The following is a 12,713-nucleotide window of genomic DNA, read 5'->3' as shown; positions in this document are numbered from 1 at the left end:
CCAGGCTACAAGTTGGCGGCGTGGATATAGGAGTCGCAACCATAGTGCGTGTGTGCCAGTACCTCCCATAGTCAAAAAAGTAGTGTTTCAGCCGTTTACATGGAGATGGAGAACAGAGGATTTTGAAAATGCTACTGAGGCTGTACGGGACTGCTTTGAAAGCACAGATTGGAATGTGCTGCTGGAAACAGATGAGAACAGTATGGACATTGACACACAGGTTGTTTTACTGAATACATCAACTTCTGTAGAGACACAGTCATAACTACATAAACTGTTTCCACAATAACAAACCCTGGACCTCAAGTGACATAAAGGCAATCCTCAACCAGAGAAAGGGCAGCTTTCAGAGATGGTGACAAAGAACAGTTCAAACAGGTGCAACATGAGCTGAAGACGAGACTGGAAAAGGCAAAAGTGGAATACAAAAATCGAAAGGAATCTACAATAAACAACATTCGTGAGGTGTGGGGTGGAATCAATACCATCTCTGGTTACAACAAAAAGAAACGACAGCCATTTATGGGTGATGTGGAAAGAGCTGATGAGCTCAATCAGTTCTTCATTAGATTTGCCTCTGCGGTCACACCAACTTCCACAGCTGCTCTTCAGTCTTCTTCTACTTATTCTCCTCAACATGTGGGCATCTTCACTGCTACTCAGTCCTCTCTTCCACAGCTACCCCATCTCCTTGCATCTCTAATGTGGCAGTTACCACCCCACCCCCACCCCCCCCACCCCCAATATCTGTTCCTCCCCCCTTGTCTGTCACAGAGACAGGGTTAAGATTGGAGATGGGAAGTCCTTTGTTTCCTGGATCACAAACTACTTGACAGAAAGGCCACCATTTGTCAGGTAGAAGAACTGTGTTTCTGGGACATTAATGAGCAGCACAAGGACTCAACAGAAGACTGTCATGGCTCAATTCTTTCCACATTGTATGCAGCAGACTTCAACTACAATTCTGAGTCCTGCCACATCCAGAAAATACTTCAATGACACTGCCATTGTAGCGTGTATCAGGAATGGACAGGAATCTGAATATAGGGACTTGTTAAAGCCTTCAGCAATTGGAGACACAAAAACCACTTAATATTGAACACCTCTAAGATTAAGGCCCCCCTCCAGTCTGTGAAAATTTGTGGGGTGGACATAGAGTTGTAACAAAATATAAATATCTAGGTTTACACCTAGATAACAAACTAGACTGGTCCCTGAATACAGACAAATTATACAAAAAGAAGCAGAGCCGTCTCTTTTTGTTAAGAAAACTAAGATCTCTTGATATCTGCAGTAAAATACTGAAGCTGTTCTATCAGTTTGTGGTGGAAAGTATGTTCTCTGCTGCAGCCTTCTAGGGTGCAGCATCAGAAACAAGGATGCAGGGAGACTGGACAAACTAGTGAGGAAAGCTGGCTCTGTAATTGGAGCAAGAATGGACACGCTGGGAGAGGTGGTGAAAAAAATGCACACTAAAGACATTAAAAATCATCCCGAATAACTCTGATCACCCAGTTAATAACATCTTTATGGAACAAAAAAAAACATCAGTACTAGAAGACTCCTCTCTCTCTGTTATAAAATGAAGAGATACAGAAAATCATTTGTACCCACAGCCATCAGGCTTTTCAATTTTCATATGAATAGCAGATGAGCTATGTCAGACAGATGAATTTCCCTCTGGGATCAATAAAGTTATTCTTATACTTACTGAAGTAAGCTTTGGACCAGTTCTATTCATGCTACACTAAAAGCTCCTCCTCTTTGTCTAGCTGTTCTTTCACTAAAGCCATTTTAAGGCATTTAATTTGACAAAAGTGTAGTTTTACAGAACAGAAATTAATTTTCAGCGGCAGCTAGGAAATGGACTTTAAAGATAATAGTTTCTACAACGTTTTAATTTTTTCAAATTAAAATGTCTGTCATGTTGGGCGTCAGGGTTGCTCAGTGGATAGACAGGCGACTGTGTATGCCACATGCCTGTGATGTGGGTGGTGCAGGCTCGCATCCGGCCTGTGGCCCTTTCCTGCGTGTCTTCCCCCCTCCCCACATTCCTGTCTCTCTTCACTGCGCACTAATCTAATAAAGGCCAAAGAAAATCAAAAAAAAAAAAAAAAGTCTGTCATGCTGTACATATGTCCATAGTCTGAGTCCTGGATCCTACTGACAAGGAGAGGAAAAACTGTCACATCTCACTTGTTATGTATCTCCTACCTGAGGAAAACTTCTTCCATAGTAGTTACTGAAGCTCCATAGCTGGCAATGCCCAGCTCCTCTCTGTTCATCTCCAGCTCAGCAAACAGCAATTCAAACCTGAGAGAAAACAGTTTGATGCACTAAGCAAAAGAATAAAAAGACCCATATTGCTACTATAGCTATTTATTAGTATTTGAGTAAGTGAAAACTTTTCTGAAAAGCTATTTTGTGTTATGTAATTCATTTACTGGTTCAATTTGGGGCATTATGTAGTCTGTTAACCCTTTTCAAATAGTTCAGAGTAATATACATATATATACATAAACATGGGCAATAAAAATACACGTGAGAGATGCAGACTAAGAAATATTCACAAGAGCCAGATTAGTTTCATCTAATAATAACTGGCACTTTCATTTTATATACTCCCCACTGAACATGTGACAGCAGACCTGTCATTACCTGTATAACTACACTTTTTAGCACATAATGTGTTAAAATAGTACAGTCTATTATAGTTTCTATTATATAAATCTTTTGTTATTCATTTGCTGTGTTTCTATATATCCTTGAGTGGAAAAGCCCTGAGCAAATGGAAAAGTAAGTCTTTCAGTTTTTTTCAGACTTATTAGTTGTTCATTTCAGCAGCGGTGATTTCTGGTCTGTTGTCTTTCCATCTAATAAGCCAGTCCACACGCTATGTTTTTGTGAGTATAACCAAAGACCTCACTCACTCACCTGCTGGTGCTTTCTTTGGGAAGAATATAAGTGAGCTCAGCTCCAGCGCTGCTCTCCAGAGTGGCATTGGGAACATACATGTGAACAAGGCGGGTGATCTCAGACACGTTACAAAGAGCATCCTTAACGATCACCATGTGGTAGCCAGCACCTGGTTAAATGTATTATATATGACAATTATTACAGTAATTGTCCCAAAAATAGTTAAACCAAAGAGCAAAATTTCAGTGCACACTTTGATAATATCTGTCTTTCAAAAATGATCCTGAGAGTGGTATCTTGGTATTGCTAATGTTTTGAGCCTGTACTCATTTATACTACACTCTTCACTTACCATATTTATTCTTGAGAAAGAGTGATGACCCACAGCATTGCAGCTCTCCTCCTGCCATGATGACAATTCGATCACCGAGCAGGTCAGCCTCATCCATAAAGTGTGTGGTGAGCAGGATGGTGCGGCCGCGCTTCTCCCCTTGCAGAAGGTCCCAGGTGGCACGTCGTGCTGATGGATCCATACCCGATGTGGGCTCATCTAACATGACAATCTGGAGATGGGCAGAAAGGAAAAGATGGGGAGAATAAACCAGAAGAAGTTTTGCAGTTGTCCATCCTTTACATACACATTTTACACAGATGACTATAAATAATGTTTGTAAAATTCCAGACCTTGGAGTCTCCAATGAGGGCAATCCCAATAGAAAGTTTCCTCTTCATGCCACCAGAGAGGGTCTTGGAACGAGCATGTCGCTTATCCTCAAGGTTTAGGATACGGATTATCCGATCCACTTCATCTGGAATCTTGTCTTTGGAGTAGCCTTTCAGCTGGATGTAAGGTAGATAACACAAACAGATCAGCTGCTTTTTTATTTTTCCAGCACCTAATTTACACCAATACAAACTGAGAGCATGGAAGACAGCGTGAAAGTACAGAAAATGGAAAAGTACACTTTGCTTAAGGAAAATCAAGAAAAAGAGAAAACTGCTAAGGTGAAACAAAGTAAAGGTCCATTTATGGGTAAAGGAAATTTACAATTAAAAACATGAAATCTAAAAAAGAGAAAACATCTAAACTAATTAAACACAATTTAATGGAATCAATGTGAACACCTCATACATATAATTGTTATCATATTTAACAAGAGACCTGTTGGCCTATAGAGCTCCACTGTCAAATGTTTTACATGTACAATATGTGATATATTGGAATAGAAACTAATTTGGCTGTAGGTCAACCATGATTGAGCTGATACTTTATTTGTTACAAATTTCAAAAACTTGTTAAAAAAAAAAAAAAAATATCAAGTAAAATCCTGAAAATCTGTCTGCAACATTGTGTAGACCTTTGCCCAATGAATGCTCATACCAAATTTCAGAAGAATTAGCTTGTAAAATATGGGAGGAGTAACGATTGAAGTTAAACATCAATCTACAGAATTTCTTGAAAATTTCAAAAATTCATAAAAAAACAAAAAAGTCAAAAATCAAAAATTCATGTGCTACAATTTCTATAGATTTGTACAATGAATACTTGTAGCACATTTCAAAAGATTGAGCCAATAAATAAGTAAGAAGTAGTCATTGAAGTTAAAACAGGAATGTATGGTTTATTTTCAAATTTGAAAAAAAAATTTGAAAAAAAAATTTTTTTTTAATTTAAAATAAAAAATGTGTCTGAAGCATTTTATAAGGCTTTGCAAATTGAATAGTCATACAAAGTTTCAAAATAGTCTGCCTGGGAATAAGGGAGGAGTAGGGATTAAACATGAATGTGCAGTATTTCTGAAAATTTCTGAAAAATTCATTTAAAAAAAAAAAGAAAAAATTGAAAATCTGTCTTCTTTATTTTGCGTATTTGTGGCAAGTTGCAGAAGATTTCACATATAAAATATTTAAAAAACTGTCGTCTTTCTTTGACAGCGGAGCTAAAAAAAATTGTATAGCAGCAAGTGGAAACATGGCGAGCATGTGTAGTATATAGACATTTGTTTTTGCATTTAAGTGCATAACTGTGTAAATACCTGTGCATAGAACAGCAGGTGCTCTCTTACAGTAAGGTTATCAAACAATACGTCGTGCTGGGGACAAAGTCCCAGGCTGCGTCGGATCAGAGCCATGTCCTGACAGATGTTGTACCCGTTAATATAGGCCCTGCCACTGGTGGGGGGGAACAGACCTGAAACATGAAGGCAGGTGGGTTAATATTTATTTAGCAGGCATGTTTAAAGTATGTGTGTAGTTACTGCTTGTTTGCACATGTCTTAAGACTCAAACCTGTTAGCATGGACAGTGTTGTGGTCTTCCCGGCACCGTTGTGTCCTAGCAGGACTGTGATCTGTCCTTCGAACATGTTCACTGTAAGGTCTCGTACAGCCTGTCGTGTCTTGTTGCCCACTTTGAATTCCTGTCAAAACATTTATATGCGTGACATGAGCAAAAATAGAATGGATGAGGAGTAACCTTTTTGTCCATTTACCTTTTAGTAGTAACACCGAGTACTACAGCAGAGTCATTAGTGACCTGTTTTTTGCCGGGGCATCTGCAGCGTGCACGAAAGTGGTCATGATTACTCTCTGGATCATAGTGTTTTGCTGCTCACCTTAGCGAGGTGTTTAATCTTTATCCCGGAGACAAGTCCAGCAGGTTCTTCTTCTACAAACTCTCTTTTCATGGCCTTTTCTGCATCCTCTTCTTTCTCCTCCTCATTTACCAAAGCCATGCGAGGGCTGCTGCACCAGTATGAAGGCTGCAGAGGAAGACAGTCACAGAAGTCAAGGGTAGTGAGTTTTACCTCTGAGTTTAAAAACCTCTATTACCTTAAATTTTCACTATTCATTTCCATTTTATCTAAGTGCATAATTTTACTCACTGAACATCAAAAATGGCATCGTATTACACACACACTGTGTTCTGACTTGTGACTGAACCAAGGTAATCATTTGATGCAATACGGGAGGAAGAGGAAGACAATCATTCATTGAAACACAAGAAGGAGAGAGTGGGCCAACATTACATTGTACATTGTTCATGTACACCCTGCATGAAGGGATTGTTTCCCAGTCAAACCCCCTCCTGATACACTTCCTAAGGACCAGTGTCAAACCTTCCCTTTCTATGCAGCAGAAACACCATCTGACACCCACCCACACAATGGACAAGGAGCAAAGTGCGTCAACATCTAATCCACACCCTGCTGGCAGTCCCTTTAATTCCTGACAAATGGGAAAAGGGTTAACATGAGTTTATTTTTGTGTACGCGCACATGTGCGTAAAGGCACGCTATTTCGTGATCACTCATAGTTGTTATATAGATAAACTTTATTTGTTCTGGCTCTAGATACTCAGACATTTCCTGTTATTCTAACTAGCTGAACCCCAAGGCTTCCTCTGGCCAACATGTTGCAACCTCTGGTTTGCAAACTCTTCTGCTCCAATATGACAATCACTTTCACTGACAGCAACTACAATTTATAAGACAAAATTGTCTTTGATATAAGAGACCTTAACACTGACAGCTGACACTAACCAATGTTGCCAAACACCCCCACCTGCATAATTTGGTAGCATGAAAATACCTCTTTGGCAGAGCTCACAGGAAGGAAGCCATTGAGGTGAATGAATAGGTGTTAATGTGGATGGTGTGAAATCTAACAAATGAGACAAATTACGCTGAACTTGAAATATTAAAAAAATTAGGGGAATTAGGGGGACACCGTTTGCAGTGGACCACCTTTTGTTACTATATTTATTTCAAGTTCAAAATACTATTTGGTACTAATGTTGGCAATTAAAGCATAGGAGGGACAGAAAAGTTCAATAATTCTGGCTTGCAATTAGCCATCCATACTTAAATCCTATAATTTATTAATCATTTATTGTCACATCCTCAGTAACAGCTTTTTAAAGCATACCAGTAAAAAGAAGTATGATGGTAAAGGCACGCCATACTCCCCAGGAAAAACTGCCTCCATGTACCAGGCCACCATCCCGTACAGCACAGCGTCAAACAGCAGCAAGCACAGAACCTGGGCCAGGGAGAAATCATCATCCACGGTGACAGAGTCAAACAAGTTTGACCACTGGATTCCCGTACCTGAGGAACAAGGCACGGAGAAAATTAACTTAATTTAAAAAAAAAAAAAAAAATTCATGTTTTCAAAGACGTATGCAAATTAACAATTAATAAGCCCAAATTTGGGGGAATGCAGCTATGCTGCATCAGAGTCTCACCTTTGCCTTCAAACATTCCTATAAGCTGTGATCCCATGGCCATGGCCATGTTGGAGATAAGGCAGGCCGACACCTTCTGGGAATAGCTCAGTAAGTCGTAGCGTGGCCACAGGAACAAATAAGGCAGATAGCTGAGAAAATAGATGAAGCCCCCCGCTGCTGCTGCCACATTGGCTAAATTCACACAGAAGAGAAAGAAACAGACTCAACACTCATGTAGCCTTAAAAAAGATATAGTTTGACAAGAAAGTTGCACAGAGCAGTCATAGCTCTTGTGACAGTTATAGAAAAGGTACATTGAACTCAAACACACACACACACGAGCTGACAGAGAAAATGACTGAGAACTACTTTTGCTGTCTGAGTGCTGTTAAGATGAAACACTAAGGAGAGATGAGCAAAATGGGGAAGAAAGCAGAAAGTAACGTGAATGATGAGACTGAAAGACTTTCACACCTTTTTTTTTTTTTTTTTTTTGCTTCCATTTCTAGGCAGCTTGACAAGACCTCTTCAAAAACCACTTGTTGCAGACAATGTGACATTTTGTGCCTGCTTGGAACATGCATTTATAAAGTACCATTATCTGATCGTAAAAAAAACACATCACTGGGTGGCACAGCTGCACATACAAAGACAGCGAGGGGAGAAAAATAACCCATCTTTGGGGGGTTTTTTCCTTGCAATCTTTCTGTAAAAGCCTCATCTCCTCCTCCCTCCTCTAACGTCTCCAAATCATCACTTATAACCAAAACCCTTGAACCCAGCTGGGGTTCAATATATATGGATTTTATTGGCCAAGGTCAGAAGCAAAACAACATGACAAGAGTTATTTAAGGGTTATTTTTAAGTTCATGGAGATTAGTTTGAATGATTTTAATCAGGCTGTAAAATATTATAGTTGGACCACTGTTCATGGAGTAAAGACAGATAAAATTCATAAAATGACACCTTGTTATGTCAGGGGCAGATAACTAAGCACATCATATTCATGACTCAGAACAGAAACAAATTACATTTGAATGTAAGAGAAAGTCAAAACATCGGTGTAAACAACTAAATGGAGGCTTTTAAAGTATTTGACTCTATTCAAGGCATAATCATTCCCTTCATATCGAGTTAATGTTTCTTATGACTGCAGGTGGAAAAAAAAGCCAAGTTAAAAACAAGCAGCATGGCTGGCAAATAAGTGGTCTTGCGAAACACTAAGTGACGCTGAGGCTGAGAAGCATTTGCAGCCCAAGCTACTTTACTGTAGAAATTTGGAAGAGCAGGCTCCCAGCCTGAATGAGAAGCTTTGAATGAGGAAGGGAGAAAAGAGGGCGAAGAAAGGGGAACATGGGAAAGGAGACATTTAAAGAGTTCCCTTTATTGGGGAGGTTGTCCAGGCCAGCCAGGGGAGCTTGAATTTCACATGACTGAAGATGGAAAGAACAATCATTCTTTCTCATCATGTTTCTCATCACCAAGAAACAGCAAAGGACAAACTAGAAATCTTTAAATATTCACAGTGGTATAACTCAACCAACAAAGACATTCAACTGCTCTGTACAAACCAATAAACAACACATTACTCTCTTTCTAAAGTACAAAACCTGCTTTGCCTTTTATTGCTGTGTGTATTCTGCAAACAAACTAAGAGGAACAAAGCACAAACTCTGGCCTACATCTCAGAGACATCCTGTGCACTTCGGCACAAGAGGGTGTAGAGTGAAAATTATTTGCCCACACATACATTACGAAGCAAGACATCTGGCAGCCAAAAAGAGACATTATTATCGCTGGGAAACCAGTGGACCGACGGAAACACGCACCTCGTGAGAAGAAGGCACTAATCATGAAGCTGAAATTGATTGTGGCCACATTGAAGACGAGCAGGAAGACGAAAACCAACGTGGGGTCACTGCTGGTCAGCACTGCTCCATTAGGGCTCACCTAAAATATGAGATTTAGACATTTAGAATAGGGTGTCTAACAAAGGCCTGCCAAAGAGTCCCGTCCAGCCTAAGAGCTGGTTTGCACGGTGTAAAAATTGCATAGGAGGGCCTCAATTATGTTCTTTTCACTGTATTTTCTATCAGGAAGTATTGTGTTCTACTTAAGCATAGATTAGCTGTGTCACTGACACTTTTACAGCCTTTTACAACCCTCCTACTTTCTGTACTGGCTTTAGTTTTCCAGCCCACTTGAGATTAAGGGCCAGATTTACTAAATAGGGCAAAAGTGTGTGTGAGTGCAATCCACAAACGGCACTCATAGGTGTGGTTAGTTTTACGAGTGATTTACAAAACTGGCTCTGGGTTTGTTTGTTTTTTTGTTTTTTTTTGTTTTTTTGGGGGGGCGGGGGGTGTTAAACACAGGCACAGTCAGTTTAATTCAGTAACAAGCACAAAAATAAGACATGCTCTTTTTCAGCATTAAATATTGGCGCAATTGGCAGTAAATGATGCTGATAGAAGGGCCCCATAAACTAAATGAGTCTGATCCTTTCTGCATAATCAACTCAGTGCTCAAATTGAAAATGTGACACTGCTTTCTTTTCATTTTGTGTATTTTTTTACTATTTTCCTTTACATCAAACATTGATTTTTTTTTTTACTCTCCTTTTGTTGCCTGTTACTGCTTATAATAGGGCACTTATACTTAATACAGTCAGATGTTATGGTTCACCTTTGAACTTCAGCTTTGCCTGATATTGTACATAATTAATACACTCTGAGGTATAAAGCAAGTTTACAGTGAATATTACTGGCGATATGGGGGAATGGCTTTACAGGCTGGACTGTGGAGTATGCAAAGATAGCTTGTAAGGATGGCTCACCTGGATACAGAGCAGCAGGGTAACAAAAAACACTGAAATGGAGAGGAAGAGAAAGAACATGAGGAACCAAGCACTCCAATGGAGCCAGTTGCTGAGACCCATCATCCTCATGTACTCCTAGAATGCATAAGATAAAAACAGGTTAAAACAAGAGCCTGACATTTTTATTACTCCTTTTTAGCACAGCTCACACAGAGGCTCACAGAACACACCTTGAGCTTCCTTTCCTTTTCCTGTACCACAGCCCGTACTATGTTGAGGGAGGTGTAGGTGAAGCTGAGCACCAGTAGTAAGGGCAGCTGGTTCTGAATAGCCAGGATGAAGACGTCATATTTAAAAGCAGGGTAGGGGAACCGTGACATCACCACTCTGATAGCAGGCAGCAGCTGGATGGCAGCAGTTCTGTTGTGAGAGTACATAATGGCTCGGTCGACTGCATGCTGCACTGCCAGGAAGCCTTCTCTGAAATAACCTTAAAATAAGAAAAGAGATTGCAAAACTTAATAGAATATTTTAATACCCCTATTAAACCATCAGTAATCAGAGTTCATGAAATGACCCATGACCTGTTCTGCAAGGTAAAAGCCTTCTAACCTCCTTCCAGGAGTTAACATGAGAATGGACAAGCAGCCTTGAGTAAAAAAAAAAATTGGAGCTTCACTTCCGAGCTATTATGCACACGGAGTTTGGAAATCCAAATTCATGTGACTCTAAAAGCATCTCAGTTCTATTAGGCTGTCAGGAGGACTTTGGAGTATACCACTTCTTCCCATTGTAGTTGCATACAATTTTTCTAAGGAAAAAGAAAGCCTGGGGCTGCTAGGACACACTGGAAATTCATCTTACTGCCATTGTTATTGCATCACTTAAACCAGTTGAGGGGCAAATATGAAATAAGGTTAACAGCATCTGATGCCTCCTTGAAAATGCCACATAAATGATGGGACGGCACACTGTAATCTGCTAAAAACTAGATAACGCCTATTATGCCGAAGATGTGCAGGGGTATGGTTGCCATGGAAACGCAGGCTGAAGAGGCAGGGCTGTCACTCCGAGAAAAAGTTGAAGAATTAAGAGCTTTTCATCAATCATAATATCCAAGTGAAAAAATAAATACTGTTTCAGAACTTAAAAATTAAATCTCTCTTTTTTTTTTCTTTTTAATGATACTCAACCTTTTCTTCAGACAAATATAAGTTCTCACCAGGTGTCCCCCCCTCCTTGTCATACTGCTCTCTTGGTCCGGGCAGTTGAAAAAGGGGAAACAGGCTGTGCGTGTGCCAGTCCAAGTCGCTGTTGGGATTCAGCTCCGACTCTTCCGAGATCGGGGCGCTGCGCGGCGAGAAGGTGAAGCGCAAGTGGTAGCTCACCTGTACGTCAGAGTGCAAAAAAGGGGAACAGAAGTGAATGAGGAGTAGAGTGAAATGGAATCCATGCACAGTGGCTCTTTCACTAAGATATGCACTCAAAGCGTGCAGTGAATTTAACAACTGTAGCATCTTTTGGCATAAACGAATAAAGACTTTGTAGAAGCTGTCCTGCTTTATATGGCAGTGATACCTGCAACAAGCAGAGGTGAGTCTAAAGGGGGCATGGGATGTACGAGAGACTTTAGAGGCTTTAGAAACATCATTTTGCACGTTTGGATTAATATAAAATGTAAATATTACATTCATTAAATTGTATTAATATTTACAAATACAGTACCAGTCAAAAGTTTGGAGCTCTGTATAAAAATAAAAATTTACATGGGGCCAATAAAACTCTGAGCCACTGACCTGGATACTGAATTATTATTAACATGTACGCCATCAGAACGTCTGTTTTCTGCAACAGGAAGCGTTGCAGAAAACAGCCGGTGCACCAAGAAAACCCCAGTTCTGAGGATGCTGATGTGTTCACGTGTCTTCACTGCAGCCACCATGTGCTCCGCTAAAGGCTTAAAACTACATATATACATACATACATATTCAATAGCGCACTTAACACATGCACAAAAACACATACACATGAACACACACCAAATCTACCTCATCCAGGAAAAACAACACTGTCAGAACTCTAAAGGCCACTTTATTTTATGCCTTTGTTTAGGTTGTATGTATACCTTATTGTATTTGATATTACTGTACTTGTGCTTTTTTATTTTTGCATTCAAGAAAATGTTTTCTTTAAAAAAAAACCCATCTTAATATGGCACGTAAATACAATGAATGGGTTTAGGTTTTTGGACAGATGTATGCAGTCAAACACTGCAATTCCTAAAAGGGAACCAATGAGCAGTTAATTTTAAAAGACCTGTGTTTTTTCTCTTTTAAACATTTATTATAGCTCATTAATCAGAGTATTTCTTATCTGATTAATCGACAGAATACTCGATTACTAAAATAATCAATAGCTGCAGGTAATACCTACAAGACTCTTTCTTTGGCTTAACACTTCACTGCTTTGATTATGAATCCCACAAAGAAAGAAAAAACGGCAAGAAAAGGGTGAGGATTAAAGAGATGTGCATGTCTCACACTTCCTTTTATCACCTGTATTTTTTTTAAAGGTTTAATCTGGCAAGCTCTACTGAACTGATGTGAATGACACACAGGAAGACAGGCACACGGGAAGGATAATCCGATAAGGCTGAAGAGACATTTTGTTCTAAATGATTCACCCTAAAATGTAGGAGTGCATCTCTTGAAGGCTTCACAGTGAAGCACGTGAAGCCTACAAGCCTTATAAG

At 39.7% G+C, this 12,713-nt stretch overlaps 1 protein-coding gene across 2 annotated transcripts in view; it reads right to left on the bottom strand.

Annotated features, from left to right (window-relative positions):
• The window catches only part of abca3b (ATP-binding cassette, sub-family A (ABC1), member 3b), a 32,115-nt gene that overhangs the window by 11,871 nt on the left and 7,531 nt on the right, over positions 1 to 12,713 (bottom strand). For both annotated transcript variants that reach the window (XM_030735822.1, XM_030735823.1), the window contains 13 exons: positions 11,184 to 11,349; positions 10,192 to 10,451; positions 9,980 to 10,096; positions 8,973 to 9,093; positions 7,162 to 7,335; positions 6,843 to 7,024; positions 5,531 to 5,677; positions 5,206 to 5,335; positions 4,953 to 5,107; positions 3,601 to 3,756; positions 3,269 to 3,479; positions 2,935 to 3,085; positions 2,215 to 2,313 (listed from right to left, as the gene is read on the bottom strand). In XM_030735822.1, coding sequence (XP_030591682.1) covers positions 2,215 to 2,313; positions 2,935 to 3,085; positions 3,269 to 3,479; positions 3,601 to 3,756; positions 4,953 to 5,107; positions 5,206 to 5,335; positions 5,531 to 5,677; positions 6,843 to 7,024; positions 7,162 to 7,335; positions 8,973 to 9,093; positions 9,980 to 10,096; positions 10,192 to 10,451; positions 11,184 to 11,349 — 2,069 coding nt within the window. The remainder of the gene's footprint in view (positions 1 to 2,214; positions 2,314 to 2,934; positions 3,086 to 3,268; positions 3,480 to 3,600; positions 3,757 to 4,952; positions 5,108 to 5,205; positions 5,336 to 5,530; positions 5,678 to 6,842; positions 7,025 to 7,161; positions 7,336 to 8,972; positions 9,094 to 9,979; positions 10,097 to 10,191; positions 10,452 to 11,183; positions 11,350 to 12,713) is intronic.

This window comes from Archocentrus centrarchus, chromosome 8 (assembly GCF_007364275.1).
Source record: "Archocentrus centrarchus isolate MPI-CPG fArcCen1 chromosome 8, fArcCen1, whole genome shotgun sequence".
Lineage (NCBI taxonomy): Eukaryota > Metazoa > Chordata > Actinopteri > Cichliformes > Cichlidae > Archocentrus > Archocentrus centrarchus.
The sequence above is the reverse complement of the archived record's forward strand: the minus strand, read 5'-3'. Positions and strand labels throughout refer to the sequence as shown.